Consider the following 27,914-nt stretch of genomic DNA (forward strand, 5'->3'; position numbering starts at 1 on the left):
GGGGGGGGACCACATGAGAAACTGTCACCACGGGCACACCACTGATGTCATTACAGTTCCCATGGTACCAGTCTGCCAAGTGTTTGTACGGGGGGTCCAAGGGCAGTGCTTATGCTTATTGTCAATTCATTTAATCCAGTGTTAAAAATGCATAAAAATATGAAACAAACACCGTCAAATAGCAGATACTTTAAATTGGGTATACTTCAAATACACACAGAGTAATAGAAACCATTTTTAAAAAGTCTAAAAATTCAACTCATTGCCTATCGCAAACCGGTTTTTAAACAAATCCCTCAGCCTATGTTCATTCTGATTACATTCCCTGATTGTCTCCATCTGTCCCATCAAAACCAACCAACACCAGCTGAGCGATGTTTGCAGCGGCAGATCTGTTTTTAACCAGTCGGAGTGCTACACAATACCTCAAATCTGCCGCTAACTTTTACTCACATCAGAACCTACAGAGGAAGCATGAATTCATCCATCCTGGGGCCTACTTCTTCTCACCGTTAGCCAGAATGCTACAAAAGAATTTTCCAACCCAAAGCTCTATCCTCTAACCTGCAGCTCAACAACTGAAGTCTATTCCTGAAGTTGCACTAGTAACTATATAACTGGCTTTGCTGCCGACCATAAAATTTCATCACAATAGTAACAACATTGACAACAACGATAACAACAACAACAACATCAATGGTAAACTACTAATTCTAAACAAGAGTTGTTTTTTTAAGATAACCACAAAACATCTTATATTAAACTTTTACAAATCTGCTTTGTTGATTCGTATGTATAAATGCATAAAGGTAAAGAGAGATTGAGAGTGCCCTCTGTTGCTTGCCTAGCGTCCCGGGTCAGTGCAATGAATTGGCCAATATTAGCAAAGGAGACCTCAAAAACTATGTTGGTTTCCGGCCCTTGATACTAATTCTACAAAAAAAAAAAAAAAAGCAACGTCCAGCAGTGTCATCATATAATCTTTCAGATAATCAGGTCCAAAGAAAAATAAGATCCTGCTCTTCACACAGACAGCAAGGCTGATAAAGACCATACTCTGCGTTTAATGCCTTCAGCCATTCAACAGGTCCCAATGCTGAGCCAGTCACAGGCCAGACCACGGTTACCACTGCTACACAGTCAGACCTGACTTCACTTGCTACTTGAAATGGAATAAGTTACCTTTCTTGGGATTCAGTGATGTTTAGCAGCACAAAAGGAGCAGCTGGCTCCACAAGGTGCAAATCCCACCCATCATGCACTAGCAGAACGCTAACACGCGTGGTCAAAATGCAACTCAAAGCACTTCAACTAACAAGTGACCCAGGGCTGCTACAAATACCCACACCAGCCTCAATGAGGCTTGTTTAAGTCATATGTCTCAAAGTTGCTCTATAGATGTAAATATATGCTTATATGTACTGTATGTGTGAATATAAAAACAACAAATCTGAGTCATTTACAGCAGTTATCTCCATGATTTCCCTTTACAATTCAGTGGCCTGCCATGATACACACATTCACACACAAACACACTCTCATACAGCAGTACATGTATATACAGAGATGCACACACAGACACACTCGCACACAGACAGACTTGCGTATTCGTCGCTAAGATGGGAGGAAAATAGTAATGGGCATGGACACCCAGGTCACCTCGCTTGTTAAAGACCGTAAAGGAGAAAAAGTTAAAACACACGCTCATAAAAAGGAAAAAAATATATATATATCATTCTCAAAAGGTCGACTCCCCCTCCATCTCTTTTCATGTAGAGTTCCCTCCCAACCACCCAATAAACCCAAGACCTTGTGACAGATTTTGCCCAAAGGGGCTTTGAGGTAAAAGTAGATAAGAGTCCTGCTTAGCTGGGAGAGCTAAAGAGCTGCGCTGACACAGATAGTGCCAGTCCACTCCCTTGCTCAGTGTATCTTACAAACACAAGAGTGCAGACATTCAAATAGAAAAAACAAAAACAAACGCAAAATAATGGCTCAACTTGTAGAATGTGTGTGTATGGTTTGTTTTTGTTTTTTCGTGTTTTTTTTTTTTTTCTTTTCCTTTTGTGCATTGGAAACCCTCAGGGTTCGCAGTGCTGGATTGCTGGTTTGAGAGGCGGCTCGATTGGGAACGCTGGTTGGAGATTGTTCCTTGAAATAAAAACCTGCTGGACATCGAGACACAGCAGATTCCCCCTGTCCGAGAGCCGCTTTGGTGCAGATTCAGAAAATGTAGAGTGAGTGTGAAGAGGAAGAGACAGACTACAAAGAGAGAGAGATGTGGGAGAAGGAGAAGAAGAGAGAGAGAGAGACTGGCAAATAAGAGATAAAAAGACAGAAAGAAAGGGAATCCGCGGGTGGACTGGCTGACGTGCTCGCTAGCTCAGGCGAAGTACATGGTGTGCTGGGTATCATAGTGGATCTGAACTGCCTTGGCCAATGCCTGGGGGTCCCGGCCGTTACTCTGGCCCGACACGTGGCTTCCTTCAGCACTGTAAGATAGAGAAAAAAGGCAGAGTTTACTTTGACGGTCAGGAATGATTTCACATCACAACTAGAATTACAGCCTTGCGGTTTTATGACTGTATGAACCAGTCAAGCTGCAGTTTACATTCATGTCTCTCCACATTCATATTCAATTTTTTTACAGCATTACATTGCTTGGCTTCCATGTCAGTACTTTTTCCCGGTTCTCCAAACTGGGGGCGTGCTCCACATCTGCTGTAGGTCATACACTGACTATGGATACGTACCTCATGCAACCCCACTTCAAAAAACCTGACCTGTCCCTTTAATAAACTCTCTTTCTTCAACTAGGACCACAGATATCCACGGCTGCATCACCTGTCATGGTCTTTGTCCACCAGGTGGTAGCGGGCTCGGAAAGCCACTAGCCTGGCGTAGTAGGCTGGTGCTGGGATGGAGACGGAGCGCGTGCAGCGGACGTAGGTGTGGCACAGCTGGTAGGTGAGGAGCTGCAGTTCGTCAGCAGTGAAACAGTTGTCATCCCACAGGACGTGGTAGTGGGAGGGACGACTGGTTCCCTGAGGAGAGATGGGACGCAACACGTTACATTTTAATACTGTACTCATAATTTTATGTAATGTGATAAAGTGCGCTATGTTTATTTGGTGACATAGAAAAACTCCAGAATTAGACTCACGCTGTAGTTCTTCTCAGATACAGTGCAAGATTAATTGTTTTAATTTACACTTTCCAGTAAAACACACCAGTTAAATACACTGCTTCTGCCTCAAAACTTACATACAGTTGCATAAATCTTGTGAGCAGTTGAGATGGTTTGCACACTCTCTACTAGCTCACTCTTTGGCTAAACTGACAAACCAGCCTGAGGCATGTTTGTCGGTCTATTTGTATACAAGAAAGCCTGTAGGTTAATAGAAGTGCAGCATCAGCCTCGCCAGTAAGTGATCTAGGACAGAAGCAAAAGCTGCAATGTGCAATGTGCAGCCTCATCTTCCAGCTATCTTTCCGATGTACAGGGGACAAGTGTTGATGAATGAAGAGACGGTTTGTGGTGTGTCACTTTAAATAACAGCCAAATCATCTGATGGGTCAAAGAAGCATCCAAATCATGTCGTTCATTATGATTAAGCATGATTACTGTTGCAACCACACAGCAAAATTGCTGTACCCTTGAAGACTACTTCCACTGAAATAAGGAGCTGTAACCATAATTTAATTTTTTGTGAATGAATGTGCCAAATCCATTTCAAAAATTGCAAGAGAGACTTAGAAAACTGATGCGACACAAAAGTTGCTTTAGATTTGTTATGAAATTTAGCATACAGCTTTTCTGTTGTGAAAATCTCAAGTGTGTGAGTGTTTATAATTCACCTGAATCCCAGCATGGCTGCACAAGTAGAAGTCGAACTCGGACGGGTGTGTGATGGTGCTGTCCACCGTGGTGCCTGCTGGGACATTACCGCTCTTCCCAACCTGCAGCAGGTGATCAATTAAGGTTATAGTTAAGACTCACACAAGACAGTGTTGTACAATAGAAAGAGTAGGGTGAACTTCTACTGACCCTCTCAGCTTTGTCGGAGCAGAACAAACGAGTGTGGTGACGTTTCTGAACCACAATATAAGTAATGCCCGGCCTGTAATCCTCCTCCAGACTGATACAGGCCTTCCTGATTGCTATCAGCTCCGGCCACGCCACCTGGAAATAGAAAAAACGACACACGCACACTTAAAAGGTATACTATGCAACTTGTTTTGCACATGCAGCACAGAACAAGACAGTCTATATCAGAAGCATTCTCATCTACTTAAAGTACTCTATTTGGTTAGGGCAAAGGGTGGCCCCTGTGTAGAGAGTGTGGATTACACTGCAGTCACGTAGCCGATACGTAATTTGGTCATAAACAAGTCTATTGCGGTTCCTTGAATTTGTCGAACTATTTCGGTTTCGGCTCTCATCGACCATTATTCCCAAATCTCTCCAGTTAAATATTCGTTGCCATCTTCATGTACAGGACCCCTTTTCTTCACCCTTGGAAGTTCGTTTTCTTCCAGTTTCGCACAATTGCATGAAAGAAACATCATCAACACCCCCACTCGCTTGCTGTGAGTTCTCCAGACAATTGCTAACAATATTCACACATGGGCGCTATCGGACATTACACAGACTTTGTTCTGGGGGAGCTGACAGGATAAAGTCTGCTCAATGTCCCATCCAACTGATGCGGACATTTGTGTTCTCACATGCAGCTCCTCGGGGTAAGCACCTGCCTTGTATAGCAATGACATTTAGGTGGCGAACAACATGACCACCAAAATATAATGATTGAAAGGCTACTCAAATCAAATGATGATGTTTAAGATTTCCCAGACCGTGTATTAATAGATGTATATATTCTGGTATACTGATATATAACATTGTAATTGGTGCCTTTCAGCTGCTCCATAGATCAAGCATGACAGGATGAGTGCCGGCTGAAGAATCAAACTTACAGCTGCAGTTAGGATTTCTTAAGTTAAGATAAGCCTGAAGGTCTAAGACAGGACACAGCCATGAGTTTAGGGATTGCTTCTGTAATTGGAGGATAGAATTTTGCCTATTGTTGAAACTTAAGCTGAAATATGACAAGCAGTTAGAATATTTTTCTGTCATGAGGCCCCTGGTCACCATTTTTGGACTGAAGTGATGTGTCATCTTTATATTAAGATTTCGACAGCCTCCGCTCAAAATGAATCACAGCTGCCATTCCTGCCTAGTAAATCACACTTGGGACCCGCATGACAAAAAAAGTGGTGGAAATAAACTGGAGACAAGCGTGAAAATAGCTGGTGAAAATCTCTTACCTGTTTCATTTGTCCCTCAGACACACCACCACGATAATAAATGATTCGCGTGGGCTTGAAGCGCGTGGACTTGTAGAACTGGATGAGCAGTTCGCGCACCATATTGGTTAAGTCTTGGATTACCTCCTGACTGAAGAGCTGCTCCTGGACAGGCGGAGGGGAGGGGCACTGTTAATAAAGTGTGAAACTTAAAAACAGAAACTGATTGTAACATGGTGGCACAGTGAACTCAAACTCAGATAAAACAGACTGATTTACAGGAATTACTCAATTAATATGAGAAGTTTGTCAATGACATGCAAATTAAAATGTCACTTTCACTATGATTACCTGGGACATGTCTTGTCTAGACGTCTGGACTCGCACTGTGGCGCAGTATCGGCTGGGGTGGCCATCCATGCTGCCCACCACCGCCGCAATGGACGGCTTTTTCCCATCACCTGCTGGAGGATGTGTGACATCCGCACCCAGGAAGATGACAGGCTGCTGGAACACAGAGGGCCTAAAGCAAAAACAGGACACACAAGAGAAACAAAACTTGGCATCATGTTGTTAAATTTCTTAACCATGAACAGCCTATGAAAAAAAAGTCATTACATTCCTCAAGATTCTAGGAATTGAAGCACCAGATGAAATAATTGCCAAGAGCAGCTTAATTTCCATGAAAATGATTAACTTGGATTGCTCTTTACCACATGATTACAGGAGGACTATTTGTATTCAGAAAGCATCTGAACAATCTAACGTTGAAAGCCAAAAAGCATTCCAGACTCCCATCTGGACTGCAATGAAGAAATGACTAAAATCAGTGCTGACCTCTGATGAGGCACCAGGACGTTGTTGATTCCTCCCAGCTTGGCGTTGATCTTGAGGCACAGGTTGGAGAGGGTCTGAGGGGACGTCTTCACTACGTTCTTCACTTGCACACACTGGGTTGCCATGCCCAGGAGGGTGTCGCCCACCCGCTTTACTTCAGCTGAACAGAAATAAATATCACAAAAAATGTTTTTAAAAACTGATCAATTGCCTTCGGAATATGAAAAAATAAAAGTGGGATTCCCTCATATGAAACCCTCCTTATATCTAAAAAAAAAAAAGTGACCTTAAATTTCTCACCATAGACTGGTGTTTTGCCAGGCAGGATAACCACGATCAGCTGCAGACCTACATAAGACATCTTGAGGTGTTTGAACATGGGCTCCACACTGTCAGCTCCTTGGGCGTATTTACAGAAACATGGCTGGCCTTGAATGGGCATCCCAGCATCCTTTGAGATCTTTCGCAGCTGGTCAGTGAAGCTCCTATTGCAAAGCATAAAATGTTCATCAGAAATCAGCAGTATAAGCTGAAAACTTGTGACAAAATTCAATGTAGCAAGGAGAAATACATTTATTAAGTGTACACAAGAGCACTGTAAATGCAGGTTGGAACTTAAGAGTTACTCCCCATCAACTGACGTATTTGTTCACATAACTACTGTAACCGGATGCAAAACTACCTGCTTTAAATGAGATCAACAACTTGACTTCAAATTTGACATTTTTGTTGCTGTTAACTGCTGTCAACCCTCCCTGACCCCCTTCACTCATGCTCCAAGAAAGTGAAAGCGGGAGACAGAGGAAGAAGCTGTGGCTGTCTGAAAGATGTCAGTCACAGCTTCGGTTAAAAAATCTGGCTACCTAAAATGACTCTTCATTTCTTTTCTGTGGGAATGGATCTTTCAGATTAATTTGAGGCATGCCTGTGGTTTGCATGTTCCACGTTTTTATTTTAAGTATAACTCAGCGTGAGACTCCCACTGGTCTGGTTTTGGTCTTCACTTGGGCCTAGTCCACACGGAAACAGGTATTTTTGAAAAAGGGGTTATTCCTGTTTACACACACACTGTTATAAAGAAATCTCCATCCAAATGAAAACATAAAAACAACTGAAGCACAAGCCACACAAAGAAGACAATGATGTTGGCCAATCAGAAGCCTTAAAAAAGCTATTACCGGAAGGCTACCTGAACTCTGTTCCTCAATGTAGTGGAGGACTAACTGTACAGTTCTGTGTAAACATATAAAAATTCCCTGTTTACAAGACTAAAGACAGCACTATTTTCGTCACATCTGCCATTGCATGAAATGTCACCCCATTTGTGATGCCTCACAAAGGAGATAACGGTACACTCTGATGTTAAAAGCCAAAACTAAAAACAGGGACACTGAAAATCTTCACTTTTTCATTTTAGTTATACAAAAAGTCAATTTTCAGTGACAAAAAAGGCATTAGAAATTGCTACATTTTCAAATATTCTCCTGTACATGTGGACAAGAGGTCAGACCCTTAAAAATTTGGACTTGTCCATCTCGATACACTCTAATATTGGCGATGACTTCCTCTCATTTTTGGTGGTCTTGACTGACAGCACAACAGTTGTCACCATGACTCACTTCAGCAGGTCCTCTCGACACTGTTTCTGTGGGGCGAAGCAGGCCACAGCCCAGACCTTGATCTCGATGCCTGCGTAGAACTGCTTCCCTCGCATGTCCCACACGCCCTGGTTGGGCGTGGCCACAGTTTTGTTCTGCGGAGAGAGTCCCTACTCTCTTAGTCAACCCCCCGGTTGGATGAGCCAATACAAAAGGTACCACAGTCCACACCCACACTTTGATTTACCTCTCATATTCAGACAGAATGCATTAAAAGCCCACTCAGCTGCCCCACAGACACTTTACATTGCTAGCTACACTTGACACAAATCAAAATATTATACACACATTGAAAGGCTTCAAACTGGTTTTACTTTAGGATGTCAAGCACTGTGAGACTTGTTTAGAGGAGAGAAATGTTCATTTCATCATTGCACATAAATATCCTGCTTTCCCATATCAGGAGTCCTGACATGAACAAGAGCAGTGTATCTATTTGAAGACATGTCATTAGGTTTGAGTGTGGTTGTGAATACAAATTCAAAAGGGCAGTGGCTTTCAATTAAGTTAACAAGATTTGCCAAAGGCCATTAAGAGCTTTTATTCTCCAAAACAAGTGCCCACAATGAACATCCTGAGTTGGGTGCCAAGAAAAGTTAAAAGCTTCTCCATCTCATTACACTGTCTCAAAAGTATATTCGACATGAAGTTTCAGGATTTAAAAACTACATGAAATGATTACAGGTAAGTGCATGTTACACAGGAAAAAGACTGCTGCTTCTCCCATCTCTCACGCTGTACATACAGTTGCTTCACAGAGTATTCATTTTTGTTTCTGTGAATACTTTGATGCAACTCTATGTCCGCCAACATCAGCATGCCATTTTAAAAAGAAAGATGTGTGTTTCATTCACACCAAGTGTTCACAGAAATGGGAAAAGCTTTCAGTCTACATTTAAAGGCATTTCACTGGAAGCCGATTAGACTCGATATCCCAGCAGGCAAGTGGCCAAGCCTATAGAGTGTTGTGATAGGATCTTGGGTAAATTAACCAACGTATAGTTCAGGCTGCCAATAGTTGGATTTAAGCTTGGCACTGGAATATAAGCAACAATCTACTGTAATTTTGTAAAGAACAATAGTAAATGAAGCAGAGAGTAGAAGAGAAAAAGCTGGCCCATACACTGAACCAATTTCCCCATGGGGATCATTAAATTTTCATCTTATCTTAGCAGAATCATTGAACACTGCCTCTGAATGAGGGTTTATGTTCCAGCACCTTTAGTTTTTATAGGAACCTTTTCATTTTCAGATGGGAGATAAAGTCAAGCAGGCTTAAAAGAGGAATCTTTCAGACTTCAATGCTGGGTGGTTACGAGTCTTATCGTCCTCCTGTTGGCAGCACATCCATTCTTCCCCCCCTTACATACAATCCTTGAATCCCCATCAGCATCTCGTGTCTAACAACCAGGAAGTAAAGGCTGATTTCTTGCTTTCAGTTATATCTACTGTTGACAAGCTGGATTGGAAATGCTGATCCGAGATTCAGTGGGTGAGTCTCGGCAGTCTGCAGCAACCTCTCATCATCTCCATCCCTTCACTTTCAAAGACACTACTGAATGCAACTGGTGAAAACCTGAGCCCTCGTCTCTGATTTACACATGTAGAAGCTCTGTCAGTGAAGGGAAAGAGTATTTAAAGAGATGCACTCAGCAGACTGCAGAGATGTGCCACAGGATTTTAACACAGGGCAAGTTCCAGGTCTTACAGGTCTCCATGTCTTTACATTGAATACTGTACTGCCGTGCAAAGGCACAAGGCCTTACCTTCAATTTTGGCAAAAATGAGTTATTGTCATTTTTGGAACAATAAACATCAGTTTTATCATGTGGACAAATATCTTGAGTCAATTTTGTTGTTTTTTGGAAAAAATAAGATGTTGTTTTTGCCGTAACTTCCAAAAGCCGGGGGAAAGCCAAGGCAGAAGCCCGTAACATCAGTTGCGGTTCTTTGCTTTTGTTCCGCGGCACTCTAGAATGCGCAAATTAAGTTATGGTACTCTGCCTTTGTTTTGCCAAGCACCAAAGTGAAGTTACTGCTTACCGCGCTGGAGTTACGGTGTTATGCCTATGTATATGTGATTGAAGCACTTCTGACACACACCTTCAACACTTCAATAAAGTGTACTTAACAAGTATATTTAACAAAGGGCATTGCTACATATTACTGGCATAGCCAAATCAGCTGTAACTTTCAAATGTAAGAAATAGGAGGGAGGTAAAGTGTTATTTTATTTCAAATTAGTACAATGGTGAGGTTTTAAAATGATCCAGTAATGTACTGTTGCAACCTTCAAATGCTCATTATTTTTTATTTTTAATATTCTATTTATGTAATATTAAGCCTAACGAGACAAAAATTACTAAATTTTAGTTTAAAGGTTATCATTGTTATCACAGGAAAATATTATACAAAGTGATAAAAATCCAAATGGGCAATAAAATAGAAGTTAAGGTCTTTTGCCTTTGTATGATCCATTATTGTTCTGCAGACAATGCAAAGGCAGAATACAGTAACTTCCAAATAAGGGTCAAAGATCAAGTTTAAGCTTACAATTTTTTGGTGGATAAATAACTTCATTTATAAAACAACAAAATGCCAAATGTCCAGTGTTGTACCTACAACTCATTTGGCGGGACAACAAAATAACTTTAAAGTAATTTTTCTCAGTTTCACACTCTGGTGGGTTACGGTCTTTTGCCTTTGTAGGGGAGTGTATCCATTCCATACCTGAATTATGAGCGGCAGTTAAAACTTGCAGGACCAATTCACTGACCGGTTTGTATATGGAGGTTGAAAATCAGGAGACGCTGGTTCTGTAGGTGCTTTTTACTATTCTGTAGGGGTGTGATCACTCGTATTATCATCTTTTTTCTACTGCAGTTAATGTCACCAAGGTAAAACTTTGTCAACATCTGTTTTACAGCTAAAGAAACCAGATAATTTCTAAAACAATTCACAGCTCTAATTTGTACTGATGATTCAATCAGGGGAATCTGATGTCCACAAAAGCCGTAGAAGTGCTCCAACTATCAGTCACCTCATGGTGTCTATGAAGAAAATAAGAGTGACTTTGCCTCCAGAACCAAGGGCGTCTCTCCCACTTTGCAACTCTACTCTTTGAGGTAATGGTTTTTACAAAGATAATATGGCAGTTTTTAGTTTTTAATAAAGTACTTTAATATTCAATCCACTGTTCAATTAAATTATCAAAATTAAATCACAATACAAATTCTCTCGCCCTTCCGATGAGCAACCTCGGCAGACCTGGATCTCCCCCCCCCTTATCCCACCATTCATTCTGTGATGCCCCCCCACCCTGTGCGATCCCCATCAGGCGTGCGCCCCCAGAGTGCAGCCCCTGCCCAGTACTCACCCTGCCACAGTCCCGCCCTGTGTCTGTACTCACCCGGCCCCCATACTGCAGCATGGGCGCTGGGAGGACACGCCCCGTCACTTCTGTCATGTCATTGTGCACAACAATGCCAAATTCCTTCAGGTAAGGGTCCGGACCCCCGACCATGCTGTTACTTTTGACCTGGGAAGGGAGGAGAAATAAAGGAGAAGAATGAGAAAGAACAAAACATAAAACAGTTGTAATGCAGATTTGTACTGTGGTTTATTTTATCAAATTTTCTCTTATTCAGCATTTAGGAAAGACTGAGTTCAGATCAAAGGCTACAACTCAAAAACAATAAGTCCTTAGGGAAAAATGTAAGTACTAGCTGCTCCAGTTGCTATTCTTACTGCTACCCCAAGAGGGAAACAGCACTCACCAGTCTGCTGATCTCTTCCTGTCTGTCAGGGGCTGAGCGAGCTGTAGCTTTGATCATGGTGGATGTCTGGTTGTCAGTCAGTTTCTTGATACAGCGCTGGCCTGCTACGATGTTACAGACCTACAGAGCACACAGAAACATTTCATTGATTTAACATGCTCAATCAGATAAGAAACTGAAAAGGGAGAACAACTGGAGGTGAAAGGCTTTTTTACTCAAACCTAAAATAATGATATTTAAAGGAGCAGTGTGTGAGATTTACGGAGATTTGGTGGCATGTAGTGGTGAGGATTGCAGATTGCAACCAGCTGAAACTTCTCCAGGTCAGGATTCCTTCACTATTTCTTGTTCAAGAGGTTTTTAAAGGGAGCCAAATTATCAACACAGGTGTCTTCCTCTCCAAAACAAACTGAAAAGGTGATTAAAACCAGTAAAAACACTGAATAAAGCAGTGTCACGTTACAAATCATCATTTCTCCAATGCTGTTTGGCATGTCTGAGATGGGCCACTAGCCCAGCACCTGCTAATGTGGATGATTCAGGTGATTATACACCAAAGAAAATGTACTTATTACATTATATTCAATTTCTGCCAATATATCCCCCTAAATCCTACACACTGGGCATCAGCACAGCCTTGTTCTCACCTCCAGGGGAAGGTAGGTGTGCTTCTGTTCCTGTCCTACTTGCAGGCAGGGTAAATGTGGATATTTGAGCTGCAGATTGTACTTCTGCTTGAAATACTGAGCTACTGTGCACTCCATGGCTTGGCCGTTCTCGAGTTGTAAGGGGAACCTGTGAATAAATGGAAAATGTGAGTGAAGCAAACGCAGGTCCACGAGTATGTAAAACAATAAAAGGGAATATATGACTTAAGTTGCATTAATTGTATATTTACAAGGTCTTGGTACTTTACACCACACATACAATGTTGCCTTTGCTGACATACACTATGAGCTCTTACGTTTGGTGGCTGGCAGGTCGGCGTGTCACATTGCACACACGGTACTTCCTCTTCATTTGACCACAGTGGGTGACCTCAACTTTCAAACCTGTTTTCAAAAACGCATACAAGAAAGAATCATTACAGAGTCATGTTAAGAAGCAGCACAATTTTTCACTCAAATGCTATTTCAAATATTTTGATATCTTCAAATTTAGAGGTTGAAATTGTTCTCTTGTGTTCCCCTAAGGCCTTGATAAAGACAAATGTGACAAGGCAGCCAATTGCATACAGGGTGTTTCAGCTCTGCGCAGTTTCCCTTTACACATTGTCACAACTCAAAACACACAAATAAAAAAGGAGAAATCAGAGAGCTTACAAGTGTCTGCTGTCGAAAATATGCAGTTGAAATTCCACTGTCTGACATACCCCATTATCTCTCGCAAGGTTATTCAGTGGTTCAGTAGAATAGATGTGAAGACAGACTGGAGCTGCTTAGAACTGCAGTATTTTCTTGCATTAAAAAAAATGCATAAATGATGAATAAAAGGAGGAGATCTATTATGAGTGAATTTCAAGGTCATATTTCCTGATTTGAGAGTGCCTACATTCTGTTCACAAGCAGAAGCACCATCATTTGTCACCCTGAGGTTAAGAACAAATGTGCAGCATTGGTGTAGCAGTGAGTGAGTATGTGCGAGTGGGTGTAGCTTCTTACACACTGCATGAAAACAAACATGCATGTGGCCTTGCAGGTCCACACCTCTCTGTTATCTCTGTTGATACACAGTGAGTCATGGAAGTTGTGTATATAATGTGTCTGTTAAAGTTAAAAGTCAACATATTGTGTGTATGTGTGCCTCACCTCTTATTTCCTTGGTGAATTTGACACGCTGTGAGTCCGTCAGTGGTTTGGTCTGTTCGTTGATGTTCTGAATATCGAGCACCTCACACATGAACTCGATCACAGGCTGAGCACGGTAGAAAGCTGTGGCTGACACTGAGGAGGAGTAACGGATATGACATTATTCAGAAAATCAGTCCCATAAATCATAACTACCAGCAAGTCACATGAGTCCATGATACTGTAAATCACAGGAAGAGTGTGGACAGACTGTAGAATTGAAAGTGGGGATGCAGCAGCAACAAGGAGAGCTTAAAAGCGCTATCCTGTGGCCGTAATCAATGAGCTGATCTAATCAGTAGCTGCTAAACATCCTTCTTTAGAATGACTTGGTCTCCTCAATAAAACCAAGTGAATATAAACCAGAAGGCGTACCATCTCAGTCAAGCAACAAATCAGGAGCCATGTGTATAAAATAGGGCTGGACAACGTGGACCAAAAAATAATCTTGATTTTTTTTTTTTTAGGGCTGAGTGGTGGTTTTAGGGTAAAGTGGGGCCTGATGTGTGCTGACAGTGAGCAAGAGAGATGTAAACACTGACACAGCTTTACAGAAGAAACAGGCAATATAACGCAACATCATATATCAACAGTGTTGTTAATCCTACAACTCGTTTGAAATAAGATGATAGATTATTAAGTATTTTAAGTGACAGCAACAAGTTTCTGTCTTAGTTTCACAGAGCAAGTGCCGAGCATTGTTTTTGGTCTTGGTGTTAAGCGGACATTTCAACTACCCCTTCACTCTGAATAAATTTAGGAACTGGCTTCAGTGCCAAAGAGCCTTGTGAAATACTGAGTTTTACAATTTCAACTGACTTAACGGGAGTTCAGACTCAAAAAACCCCGTGATTAAAAAAACAAATGACGAGGTGATGCACTACTGAAGGAAAGAAAATGGAATAAATCCCGTGAAGTTTAATTTGAGTAACAGATAGGAGTTTTAAGGCTTATCAAGAGGTAATAACACTGCATTGTCTGTTATATTATAGTGGGATGGTGGGATTTGACAACTCTGGAAATTTATTACGGCAGCAATCATTTTATCTTTCATCACGTAATCATGAGTTTGTAGTTAAGATAAGCTGAATTAAACTCAGGTATTTATTCATTCAAGCATCTGTCTTTTTCTCTTATGTAAGTTACTTTTATTTGAAGTTTTCTACCTGGTTTTCATGATGACAGTAGCTGTACTAAGTGGGACTTACAGAACTGCTGATCATCAGTGATTGTGTGCCGACTAATACACTAAATCTTGCTGAGTAGAGCATTAAGACATGATGACATTCTTCATATCTCTCAGTTAACACCCAGATCAAATATCACAATGCCCAGTGAAATGAATGTAGCTGAGGTAAAATTTAAATCATAGCTAAGACGATCAGCTCACCATCGATGTTGAGCATCATGTTCCACATTGCAGGACGAACAGACTGATGGAACCCAAACCATACCTCCCTGCCTCCACCTAGAGGATGATAATAGCCCTCTGGAGGGGAGAAAAACGAACGCCCCACAGGAGTATACCTGTGTGCACAAAGACAGGGGGTAAATGATGGACCAAATTAATCAATACAGACTCAAACTACCTCGATCAATGAAATGTCAACAAGTATTTTAACATAATAAACCAGATTAAAAGGAAAACTCCCTGCAAAACTCCCCACAAATTAACATGTACACAAATACAACACAAGTACATCTGGAACTGTGTACTCAATTATCTGTGTGTGGTGAATCAATTTCTCCCTATGATGCAGAAGTGTCACAAATTTTAGTCTGATGTGACATCTTAATCAAAGTCATCAGAAATTTGAAAACCCCTTCAGAGATGGACATTAATACATCAGGAGTGCAAGGCCCCTTGGTTCAGCTGTTTGTGAAACTCAACTCAGTTTAATGAAAATCCCATGAAAACGTAATTTGACTGTAATTTGATTTGATCAGGAAGAGACACAAGACAGCAGGAAATTAAAGTAATACAGACAAATAAAAGATGAAAAGCAATAACTCTGTCAACTGATGTGAAAAAGATGTGGGTGGTGTGTTTGAGGCGATGAGTGTCAGCACCTCATGGAGGGCAGATGCCGTGTGATGACATCCAAAGCCTGAACCGAATCTTCGGGAACCTCATTAAGGTGACCTGACAGGGCTTCCAGCAGCATCTGAAGACTGACCACGGACACCCACTGCAAAGACACCTTGAACGTCTGATCTTTCCCCTCGCCCGGCAGGGTCACCTCCAGATCCACCTGAAGATGGAGAGAGAGGAGGATGAATACAGAGGAAGGGGACAGAAACAGATGATGAGAGGAGAAAAATGGATTGAAGAACAGGTGACGAGAAGAGATAAAAGGCAATAAATACCAAAGGGCAAACTGGATTGAAATAAAGAGAGCAACACAAAAAGAATCCTTGATGACTTGGAGCCACACAGAGTCAACAGCTGTATACAAGAAGCAAAAAACCTTGGAAAAATGTCCTAAATTCTGATGTTAATTTACTGTTCAACACAAGTAGAACAAAAACTAAAAACTGTAGTTATAAACTTGACAGAGGTAACAGAACTCTACTTTTAGCTTCTCAAATAATCAATGAAGTTACGCTGCTCCTTGTATGTAAATGTGCACAGCGTCTCTCTTAATCAGGAATTATTTAGCAGCTCTGAGGCTCTGCTCCGCTCTCTGCTATGTTCACATTTTAGAGACTGTAATTCATATTTTCCTCATTAATGATGCATTATTTCATCTACCCGCAACCAATCTGCATGTCTGTGTGTAACAAGCAGAGAGTATGCACCTTGCGAACTTGTGAAAAGATAGGAGCAAGTACAGTTCCTACTTACACAACATGTGTGCTGGCTGTGAAAATGACAACTGTCGGTCTAAGAGTAGAAATGACACTTGTGCTGCACCGTACTTCACTTTGTTCACTTTGTGCCAGGTGTAAGATAGGGCCCTAACACCCTTAAACACCTTTACACTGTTAAAACAGATATCAGTATTGATCTCTGCATTCATAATTAAATGATATTGTTTGAAGGTAAACTTGTGTTATTCCCAGAGACACTGACCAAACGCAGCCACAATGATTTCACATTCATTCAGACTTTTTTTTTGTCAAACATCAATACTAACTGTCAGGTTTTCTCTATAATACATTGTACACATTTGCAAATAACTTCAATGGAGGTTAAAATACTATTAATAAAAGCCCAACTAGGCTGCAATAAACAGAAAAGGTAAAGAAATGTGAGAACATCCAAGAGACTGGGGTTCTATCTTCCATTACACAGGTCCTAGTACATCAGTACTGATCTCACATTCCTGGTCCAGACTGTCCAGACTGATCCAGCTGGCAAACTTCCACTTACAAACCTACAAACACTCTCTCTAATCCACTGGACCATTTACATGCCTGCCACCTCCCACCTTCAATATGAACAAATCACTGGGTTAAGTGCTTAAATGCAAACAATTTGTCCTTTAATCAATCCTTTTGATTTTCTTTTTAACAAAATTTACTACACAAATTAATTTGTGCTCATGCTTAAGATACAAAGGTCATGTTTGTGAAATACCAACCCTGTCTCTCCCAATTGGCAGTGGATGTGCTGTGTACATGTTCCTCTTCCCGTCGTAGCCAGGCTGTCGGTCTCCAAAGATTTGCATCTTGAAGTGCCGCACCATGGTGTCAACCACTTCCCTAGAAGACAGACAACAGGATGATGAGCCAAAAACACAGGCAGACCAGAGACTGAACATCTCTGTTTCAGTTCATATAATAGTTTCATATGGGACTCCCTAAACTATATATTTTACCCACAGACAGTGCCTTACATCCTGTGTGCTGTGTGCCTGATATGCAATCTCATGTGCTCACACTGGGTCAATGTTAGACTTTCACTTGTGAATGACTTTTACTTGACTGCTGATAAATTACTAAGTTGACCATCAACAGTAGAAATTATGTACAACTAAATACTGCTGAAATATACTGACACTTAGATGGACTGAATTATGTCCTACAACAAAAATCTCTTCAGTTAGGGGGTCTGTACTCTGATATCAATGTGCAGTAGTATCTGGCATCAATTGAGGCCCAAACAGACTTACAAGGCAAATTATTGTATTTTAATATTTTTTGAGACCAAATATATAGAAATTACAGGAAAATGAATAGTTTATAGTTTATATATTCTGTAAGCCTTCATGCTTGTGTATTATTCAGTCTAGTTTGCCTAATATTCCAAGCTTCAGAAATAAAACTAACCAATACTTTGCCATGCAGTCCACCTTCTCATTCTCATCAAACCAAAATAAGTCCTGTTTATTCTGCATTTATACAAGGGTGCATGCAGGTCATCATATAAAGTCTAAACATGTATTCAGAGAAAGGGGCTGAGACAGTCACAGAGCTCGCCGAGGCATGCACTGCTGCTTCTGGCAAACAATGCCCATCCAGGTGAAATATCAAATTTTTAGGGAGTCCCATTTTCAAACTGCAATAAAAGAAAACACTTCTTTTTCCCATAATACCCCATTTATTTGTATCTAAAACCTCTTGCCCCAAGGAGACAAGTTTCACCTTAAGCAGTCTATGGTTATAATAGCTACAGATGCAAGTGGCATCTCAAAATTATTTTTATCTAAGACACAACTTTCCCATCCTCATGCATATTTTCTGCTTAAACCCGCCAGTAGGATTTACCTGTTGACCCTCCGAGGCCGTTTCTCAGGCTTGATGTCGATATCATAGTGATAGACATCAATCTTGGGAATCTGCACCTGGAAGTGGTTAGCCAGGAGCCGGATGGGTTTCCCCACCGTGCCGAGGCCGGGACGCCGCGGAGGCTGAAACAGAGAGGGAGGGGCGGGCGGGCCTGCAGAGAGAGAAAAGTGATTGTGAATTCCTGCCATCTTAAAGATTAAAAGGGCTTTTTATTGACTTTGTTGCAGGTCACTACTTTGCACAATTTCTTCATTTTAAATAAATTCAAAGAACATTTGTCACTTCCCTACTCTCAGTGAGGGCTTAATCTACCAGACTCTTAAAGAAATGAATGGATTCCTCCCTACAAAAGAACTAAGCTTCACATAAAGCATGTTTGGCATTTATTTTGAATGTGAACAAAGGTGGCAACAGTGAAAGCGTGTGCTATTATCTATGCATTAAATGTCAGATTTTTAAAGATGAATGTGTGCGGCGTAACGCCAAGCTTGCTGCAAACTGTCTCATCAGTGACACCTGCTTGAATGCACTGAAATGGCCCCATAGACACAGAGGCGCACATACACGGCTTGATTGATCCGTAACTCTGGCCCCTGACCTACATGGGTCAACAAGGGGCTGGCGAAACAATGACCTCCAATTATCCTTCAGCCCGCCCCCAGCTCCACCCAGACACACAGGGCGCCCACCCCTCATGCCGAGACAAAGACCGAGCTACTCTCAGACAGACAGCAGCAGGACCATATGGAGGGGGTGCCATGCAGAGAGTCTGGGATTACCGTTACACGCAATACATGCCACACACATCCATGTCACTCACACATTACAAACATTAGATACGCAAGTACATAACACAGGTGTGGTGCCCATGAGTCTTGTGTTGTAGCATAAAAAGCTGCAGGCAACGGAGGAACAAAACGACTTGAACGCTTTAGTCATCAGTTAAAAATAGCACATATATGCTCAAGACCTCATCTCGCTACAAATGAACCTGATAATGACACATCTATCTCACACATCAACACTAACGTTACATGAGTGTCTGCCAAATGCTCAAACAGGAAACACATAAAGGCACCTTTGCTCTGAATTTAGTTGCGATAAAAGAGAAAAAGATTACTTAAAAGGCAGAAAATATATATATATGAATGGTATTAAAATAACATTGTGTTGGTGGTATTGAGGGGAGGTTGGAGGAGGCTGCTTACAGCTTTTGTTAACTGACAGCTAAGGGACTGCGGGGGTCCTCCTGAACTCCATGCACCCACATGCTCCAGTTAGCAAGTGAAGCGCGAGAGCACGGACAATTGGGACCCTCCCCATCGCTTCCTGAAAACATGCTTCCTAACATGCCCTCATCTAGCCTGGGCCCCAAATCACCTTCCCTGTCCCCACTACCCACTCCTCCCTCTCCCTCTCCCTCTCCGCCTCCTCCTCCACATCCATCACACAAACAAACCATTAGCCTGATTATTTTATTATTCAGATTTTCTACATCATTATTATGCTTTTGATACAGTTTCAAATAAGAAGCTATTTGTCTGTTTTGTCTTTGTCACGACTTGGATTAAAACCATGTGATGATTCACTCTACTTTGTCCTACTGGCCTTGTTACCGATGGCAACAAAGGGCCTACCAAGTGCTATGTGTGTGTAATTCTGCATTATGTGTCACAAACAAAGCATTTCACTTGCATAGAAATTCAATAGTAGTTCAGGTTTATTGCTTTATGCCTCCATGCTGGTGCGTTGTGTTGACAGTGTCTACAGAAAGCTTTACAAGCAGGAAAGTGTGTTTGTATAACTTTCTGTCTTCAGTTACATGTACATGTGAGGGTGGAGAAAACAATTTGGATAAAATGCAGTTTGATACAACACCGCAACTGCAAATTATGAGCACAGAGATGGGTCAAAACCTCTTTTATACAAGTTTGATCTTTTACAAAGCTAATGCATATATCAGGACTACTGTGCTCAAGAGTTTTTGCAGTGATTAAGACCCATTTAATACCATATAGAATGAAGTTTATCCACATATTGATCTGACATGTTTGATCAATCCTTTAGTCTATAAAATGTCAGAAAATATTGAAATTTGTCCAATCAATAGGCCAAAACATATTTACAAGAACGTAAAAAGCATACATGAGCAGCAAATCCTCATGTTGGAGAATAAAGTAAGAAACCAGAGAACAAAACACCTAACTTCTACAATGCTCCCACTGTGGTATGACGCAGTGCAGCGTACAGAACATAACCGGGTCGCAGCTGCGCCTGGTGGAATTGTCCCTCCCAGCTCACTTACAGTAACCATAGAGGTGAAGCTAGCAAAACCAGTTGAGTTATTCATCTTGTAACGTGCCTAACTTTAGTTGATCATGACATATCAGGTATGGAATCAATCTTCGGATTCTCTGGCTAAAAATGAGACCTAACTTTTCCAGGGATGTCGGTTTCTGAGAGACAACGAAGGCCAAAATATGGCCTGCAACAGACAGTAAGGGTTGTTGCTCTTAGCCAAAACCATTTTCAGAAAACTGGCACCCCAAGTTTTCCAACAACTGAGAAATCACCGCAACCACGAGAGATCCTTGAGCATACAGCCATATATGTACACAAATAATTAGGCTGATTGGTCCAGTAGTTTGCAAGATTAGCTACAGACAGATGTATATACATACACTCAAACACACACAAATGCATGATCCCCTCCAGATAATTATCAAAACTTTCTGGAGATTGACTAATCTTCACAGCTCTAGATAATACCATGCTAAGTATTTAAGTATGATGGAAAGCCAGTATGTATATGGCCTATTTACCACATAGCCCTCAATCAGTTACTACAACTAACATTACTGCCTCTACCAGGCAAAAGACTTTGGTCAATTACAGTTCAAACTTTTATTATTTTCTAGGGCCCTTAAGGAAACAAAATGAAACACCTTTTAAGATTGTAGAACCTGCAGATACCCTGGGCATTGAACTGTACGGCACTGTACATGTGTTTCTATTTTTCTTTGCACATTGGGTAAGTGTACAGGTACTACAAAAAGGGTTTTACTGTGTATGAGCAGCACAGCAAGTTCGAGGTCTTCCTCTTCCACTTCCAGCAAAACCAGAGTTGTACCTATATTTAGCCTCCTCAGCTGCCACACTACTACACTAGATATGCGTGTCTCAACATGAAATGCCTGAACCCATCCTTCCTACACAACTCGTCTACTTACCACAGCCAACACCACCAACCCTAACTCTATGTTTTATATAACAGCTTATGACTGAAACTGACAATTATATAGTAGTAGTTTAGTATATAAACTGTCAGTTTGGTCCAAGTAGATATCTTCAAATTGTTTGTTTGTGTGATCAACAATCCAAAACCCTAATATACCCTGTTTACTATCACATACGACAAAGAAAAGCAAGACATTCTCACAGCTGAGAAGTTGGAATAAGGAAGTGGTTTTTTTTTAATGAAATGTTTTCATTTGATTATCAAAACAGTCGCAGATAAATTTTCCTTCAGTCAACTAGCAGATAATTAAAACCAATCGTCTCAGCTCTAAATTGTTCTCTAGCTGGGATGATTTTAATTAATTGGATTTGTTGTTTTTCTTCATTCAGCAACACCGTCTCAGGTTAGTTTACAAGCACAAATAAGCAAGTAAAAATAGGTAATAGATAGAATATATATATGTTCTGACCTTTTCTCTACAATCACTGTTTAGCAATTTCTTACAATTTAATTCCCAAATTCATTCATATAAAACAAGACACGCTGATCAGCTTCACCTTCCTGTTTAACAAAATGACACATGGCCAGTATTGCCTCAGATATCATGGTGTATGATTACTGAACATCAAAATACATGTTATCAGGAGCTCGTTATCCTTAGAACATTTACACGTGTATATATTTTTTATTCTTCTTTTCTCTGTATTGTTTTTATTTTATGCATTTCTTTGTTTTTATTGGATTATTGTGCACTGATTGGTTAGTTTTTCTGCTCAGTGTCCTTCCTGTTGTCATTTATCTTTTATTTCTGAATTATGTTAGTTTAGTTCTTTTTTTTTTTTACTAACCATATGTTTTTCTCCTGAAGTTAAGGGTAGGTCTGTTGTTTAAGCCTGTAGTTTATTTTCTCTCCTGACACATATCTTATTTTTTCAGTACCTGGATCTTATGCAGGTTTATGCTTGTGCAAATAACAGTAGAAAAGATACCAAATGTAGGGCTGCAATTTAGGATTATTGATTAATCTGCTGATTATTTTTTACAATTAACGTTGAGTCTATGAAACTTGGGCTGACCCAAATGCTTCAAAGCTTCAGCTGTTGCCATGATAACTGATGTCCAAATCAGTATTCGATGCTCCGTTATTCTGTACCTGTACCACCCCCAAAAATTCCAAATAGCCCAAAATTAATAAGTAGTAATCCAACATAAGTCATTGTGCATCAGCATTAGGTATTAGTAATTGTTAGACAAGGACATTTAAGTTAGTGATAGGCCTAGTTTCAGTTTGACCACACGAGACAGGCTTAGAGTTATGCTAGCAAAGTGTCGAAAAAGTCAGCGTTTGGAATGGTTTCAAAATTATCAAAGGTAACTACTAAAAAGTCCAGTGTCAGATAAGTCGGAGGATACTGGCATATCAGAAATCTACAACGAGCTTGGCAAATCATGAAAACTGTAAGTAACAGCTTAACTTGCAATGTATTCTTTTTTTATTTATTTACATTACTGCAACCTACATGTTAACCAAGTGGCTAACTGTCACGTTATTTTAGGTGTAACAACTGGAAACTGGGCGTTTCAAACAATGCCTTGTCATCCGTCTTAACTCATGCGAAGCTTCAGTTAATTGCTGATATTTCTCACTGAAGCTTCAAAGCCCCAAAATTGGTATTCAAGACAGCCTCGTATGAAACATTAAAAATTAGTGGAAAATTGCCGATCACAAGCCCAAGATGACTTACTCAAATGTCTTGTTTTGTCCGCCCAACAGTAACCCAAAGATATTCGGTTTACCGTCCTATATGACAAAGAAACTGCAGATCCTCTCATGTGAGAAGCCGATCATATAAAATTTGGCTTTTTGTCACTATTTTTGCTTGAAAAATGACCATTTTTCTGTCCATCGACTAATACTTCCAGCTCAAACTAAATGACATCAAAACAAAAATCAAGAAGCAAAAACAAGCATCGATATGTTGCATCCAAATAACCAACTTGAGTAAAGCTTTGGGGTAAACGTGGGGTCACTTCAGTATTTTGTACTGCTGCTACACTGAGAGGAAAAAAAACACAACTTGGCCTACATTCACGTAACAGAATATTTTAGTGCTCCAAACTGTCATGGGGGAAAACATGGGCACCAGCAAGCGAACATTAAAAATTCACAAACAGCTTCTGATATGAAAAATTTCAGGAGGAGCATCACATGCCCATGCAGGCCGTCCAACACAGTACAGAGTGGAACTTGAACAGAAATTAAACTAAAGCCAAAAATATGCAGGACAACATTAATTCCATCTAGAATACACCCTCTCTTAAGTGATTTCTTTTTTGACTACGCCCTTCCTTTTTTTGTCACAAGCATATTTGGATAAAAATGTACATTTTTCATGCCAATTGTGTTTTATACATAACTTTAGGAGCCATGTCATGCATTATTAAAGAACAATGAGATGATCTTAGCAGGTCTTTTTCTGTTTGACAGAATCACTTTCAATAAAACATTTTAAATAGAGCTAGACATCATATAAAGAGACCCAAAGGTGGCATTTGGGCCTCGATTTAAGCAACTTGTTAAGCAAACGCCCTCTATAATTTTAAGCGTCTGCTCAGAGTGAGACAGAGCTGCAGCTTTGAGTCACAGAGGAAGTGAAATTAGCTTTTCCTGGCGCAGAAAATGACAGATCATGCACTGGAGCCAAACAAGTTTCGCTGCTCCTTATGTTGTCTGAGTGCATCTTTCATCTTGGCTCCAAAATTGACCACCAACATCCTCAAAGAGCAACACAACACAGTACAAAGATTATCGCCTCCCGGTCCAATAACGCTGTTTTTTTTCCTCTTCGCTGATCTAATGTTTAAAAACCAGTAGACTGTGTGTGGTTTACTCACATCTGATAAGAGAGGTTTACTACTCGTGCACTGTGGAGCCTACTAATGCTACATGTGTCCCTGGTAACCACAGTGTGATCAAGCAGAGAGACAGCTGGGCTTAAACTAAGCATGAGGATGATGGCTTGGCCTGGTGATGAGTCAGAGACTAACAGCGCTGAGCAGGGAGCGCGCTGAGACACCCACACCTGCAAATCACCTGGATTAAGGTAATACACGTAGGACTGTGGAAAAGACAGGAGGTACTGAGAGAGACCATTCACAAGAAGGAAATACCCAGCCCTCAGTGTAGAGAACTTTAACTCAAGGCTGTTGCTTCTGGAGCAACTGATTTTGACTTTAACTAATGGGTTTAGATCGGCAAAGCAATATTCACTTTTTACCTAAATGTCGCCTCTGCAGTCAGTGTTCATCAGCCATAAACAGCCAATGGATGCATTTCCCACACATAACACACACATCAGGTCTATGTGTAATAGCTCATGCTGAGATTATCGAACATTCCCAAATTCTACCGAGAATAGCAGTCCGTTGCCTTTTTGCACCCATTTTTGTAGATTCTCGCAGTGTGGAGTCATATATTTTGGGGTAATCATGAATTTCTCTCTAAAGTTGAAACATTTTCCACTTGAGTGGTCTCATCTTTGTGTCAAATCACATCACTTACAGTAAATTGTTGCCTGTCTGCCTCTATTGACATCTTTTCTGTGATGCATTTAGTCTGAACTCTTGATGATTCTAATGACTTAATCAAAGTTTAGCACAATTAAATTTTTCCAGGTAAGATCTTGCATATGTTATAAGACCTTTTGAAATCCTTAATCATATTTTTCAGTAACCAAATCATATTTAGATGCCGCTTAAATGTGTGACACTTTATATTGCATATTATGAACATTGCACATCATCCTACAAAACATGACAACAACACACTAAATGCAAACTAAAATAACATTTGGTGAAATCCATGTTCTGTAGAAAAATTACTCTTGAAGAAAAGTACCTGATTATTACAACATTTACGCCGGGTGAACAAAATGAAGAAACACCCTTCAACTAATGCGCTTTGTGAATTAGATTTTGCAATGTGAACACTGTGTTCTTCAGTGGGAGATTCTATGCAGCGCTGGATATTGACAGTTTGTCTTTAAAGCTTTAAAGGACTACTTCACCCACAAAACGACAATTTATATATTATTTAGTCGTGCTGTGTTACCTTGAATTAACGAAGAAGACTTTGTTTTTCTCGCATGCCTCCACGGAAAACAGCGAACATATTGATTTATTGATTGGGGACCACTTAAACAGTAAAACCATATGAAAACATCCATTTAGAGTGAATGAAGACACTATCTTAGTTGGTTTTGCTTTTCATGTGCTTATTGTTAGAACATAATTACAATTTTTTGATGGCCCCCAAACATTTCGAAAATTCCCCCATTTTTTAGACCGTGGGGGCCAAAATTGCCCCCAAAATATTTTGTTAATTTCATACCCTGACTGGGCATATGACTGGATAAATGAGACTTTGATTTTACTGAATGAGTTGCGTGAGAGTTTGCTGTGCTGGTTTGAGTTTGTTTTGATCCAGTTGTGCTGTTGTTAAACACGGTCCCCAATTAATCAATGTGTTTGCTGTTTTCCATGGAGGCATGTAAAAAGAACAGTTTTCTTCATAAGTTTAAGGTTACACAGCATGACTGATTAATACACAAATAGGCATTTTGTGGGTGAAATATTCCTTTACGAAGCAATACAGAATTGTTCTTTTATCACTTTGCAGCTTGAAGAATTGAAACTGTGGAAAAAATTAGTGTATAAGTTAGGCATTCTGACAGGCTTACATTGTTTTGCACATTATTTTCTACTAAGACTCTTAGATAAAGAGGCATCCTAGTATCGGCCAACATGAGCGTAAAAGATCTGACATTGATACTGGGCTCTACAACCACACTGCTGCACCCCCATTTATCATTATTAATGTGAGTAAATGATGCCTGCAATAGCAAACCTTCATACACACTCCACTTTGCAAAGATAAACATGTATTAAGTATAAGTCCTCCCTGAGAAATGGAACTGGCTCCTGGAAACCCTGGGAGTACCTGGTGAATTTTGCAAAGTAGCAGCTGCTGTTGGAATAGATAAGAGTTTGATCGCTTTCACTGATTATGTGTGGCTCACACACCTGTAGATGGCTGCACAATATTTTGGTTTCTTAAACATTCCTCTGGAAACTCACACAGCACCATGCATCTGTTTAACATGTATTTAAGCAAATGTCCTCCTTGGATAATGCACCTTAATGCCACCACCTTTTTTCTAGAGCATGTGGGCAATGTGTGGACATGCAGCAATTAGAATAAAAAACATTTTTCACTTCATACTGCAAGCTGCACTCAATCCCTCAGCAGTATGTAAGGGCGCATTTCTCAAACAAAATGAGGAACAGTTTGTCTAAGTAGGAAAAAAATGGAGGTAAACACACATTTTGCATGTTCTGACAATAAAAATGCATTGTATGGCCGAGTGTACAGGTGTGCGGCTGATTTCTCGTCGCATGCTTCATCATTAGATCACTGCATCGCTGCAAAAAAGTGCCTTTGTTATTATATAGCAAAATAATATGGAGCTGGCCTGCAGATCTGATCGATAAAAGCGCCATCCATTCCTGCTGTGCTCTCACACAGACGCATGGCGCGTGAACCAATGACAGACTCGTATAAAAGCAGTAAATTGGGAGTCACAAAACACGCACGTCTGCTCATTTAACGCCTGTAACGTGTTTTAGCGGCGTTTGTGTTGTTTTCAAGCCATCGCTGTCATCTTGGACGGAGGGCAGCCGAAGAGACGTACTGTTCCCGATGGCGATGGTACAAATTTAGATGGTTTAGCAGCAAAGATTTAACACAGGTGGGATATTTTGTCAAATTTCGACGGGATTGTGTGGTCTCGGTGTAGGAATTGGGTCGAATTGTGCGGTCAAAGAGAAACACATCGTGTACAAACAACGTAAACACACCACGACGCGGAAGGAAGGAGGAAGGAAGGTCCTAGTTAAATCCCCACTCACACAATGCCAGCCCCGACACGACGGGCTGTGCGTGCTTCAGATAAATAAAACCGCGCAGACATTACTGGATAACCCGTTTAAACACCAACCCTCTTCGTACAGACACAAAACGTGGCTTCCGCTCGGTGTAAATAAATCCCCTCACACACACATACACACACACACATACACACGGGCTGGGCCTCGGTTTGTTTTCCCGTCTGAGCGTCGAGGCCTCGCTGCAGCCGCGGCCCCCAGTGATGCGACGCATTTGCGCACACGCGCCCCACACACGGCTCGCTCCCTCCGCCGCTCGCTCGGTTTTTTCTATTTTCTTAAATGTCTTACCGGGTCCGAGCGCTTCCATGGCCGAGGCCTCTCTCTCCGTCTCTGTCCCGGCCTGGCGGCTCCGTACCGACGCTGAAATTGGGGGCGGTATCGCGAAGCTTAAAGTGGCTAATTTAAGAAAAGGGAATATAGATAGATGCGCGGATGACTGCTGACTGAACTAACTGACCTGAGCTACCGCCGCTGCTGCTGGTTCTGGGGATTTGTAAGTGCGCATGCGTCAGTC

General features: G+C 40.9%; 1 protein-coding gene across 7 annotated transcripts; it reads right to left on the reverse strand.

The window, feature by feature from the left end:
• ago4 (argonaute RISC component 4) lies at window positions 1–27,903 on the reverse strand. 7 transcript variants are annotated; one of them, XM_033636437.2, is made up of 19 exons: window positions 27,689–27,903; window positions 18,136–18,307; window positions 17,010–17,130; window positions 15,496–15,677; window positions 14,816–14,952; window positions 13,387–13,521; window positions 12,543–12,630; window positions 12,226–12,373; window positions 11,579–11,698; window positions 11,179–11,340; window positions 7,764–7,897; window positions 6,445–6,629; window positions 6,145–6,304; window positions 5,659–5,830; window positions 5,329–5,496; window positions 4,049–4,183; window positions 3,859–3,960; window positions 2,845–3,044; window positions 1–2,492 (listed from the first exon to the last, which is right to left on the reverse strand). In XM_033636437.2, the coding sequence occupies exons 1-19, from the start codon at window positions 27,705–27,707 to the stop codon at window positions 2,384–2,386; spliced, it is 2,649 nt and encodes an 882-aa protein (XP_033492328.2). In that variant the 5' UTR covers window positions 27,708–27,903; the 3' UTR covers window positions 1–2,383. The 7 variants fall into 7 exon arrangements, with proteins under 7 accessions (XP_033492328.2, XP_033492333.2, XP_033492332.2 ...); XM_033636442.2 differs by having other exon boundaries at window positions 5,329–5,472; window positions 11,212–11,340; window positions 27,689–27,899; XM_033636441.2 differs by having other exon boundaries at window positions 11,212–11,340; window positions 27,689–27,899.
• Window positions 27,904–27,914: the final 11 nt, after the last annotated feature.

The sequence above is a fragment of the Epinephelus lanceolatus genome, chromosome 16 (genome assembly GCF_041903045.1).
Source record: "Epinephelus lanceolatus isolate andai-2023 chromosome 16, ASM4190304v1, whole genome shotgun sequence".
Classification (NCBI taxonomy): domain Eukaryota; kingdom Metazoa; phylum Chordata; class Actinopteri; order Perciformes; family Serranidae; genus Epinephelus; species Epinephelus lanceolatus.

Bases quoted from the DNA above. Each gene is read 5' to 3' on its own strand.
- ago4 (XM_033636436.2), bottom strand. The intron at 13,522-14,815 runs GTGAGCTGATCG...ACTCCTCCTCAG, and splicing joins CATGATGCTCAACATCGATG to TGTCAGCCACAGCTTTCTAC. The intron at 12,631-13,386 runs GTGAGGCACACA...TTTTGAAAACAG, and splicing joins ATTCACCAAGGAAATAAGAG to GTTTGAAAGTTGAGGTCACC.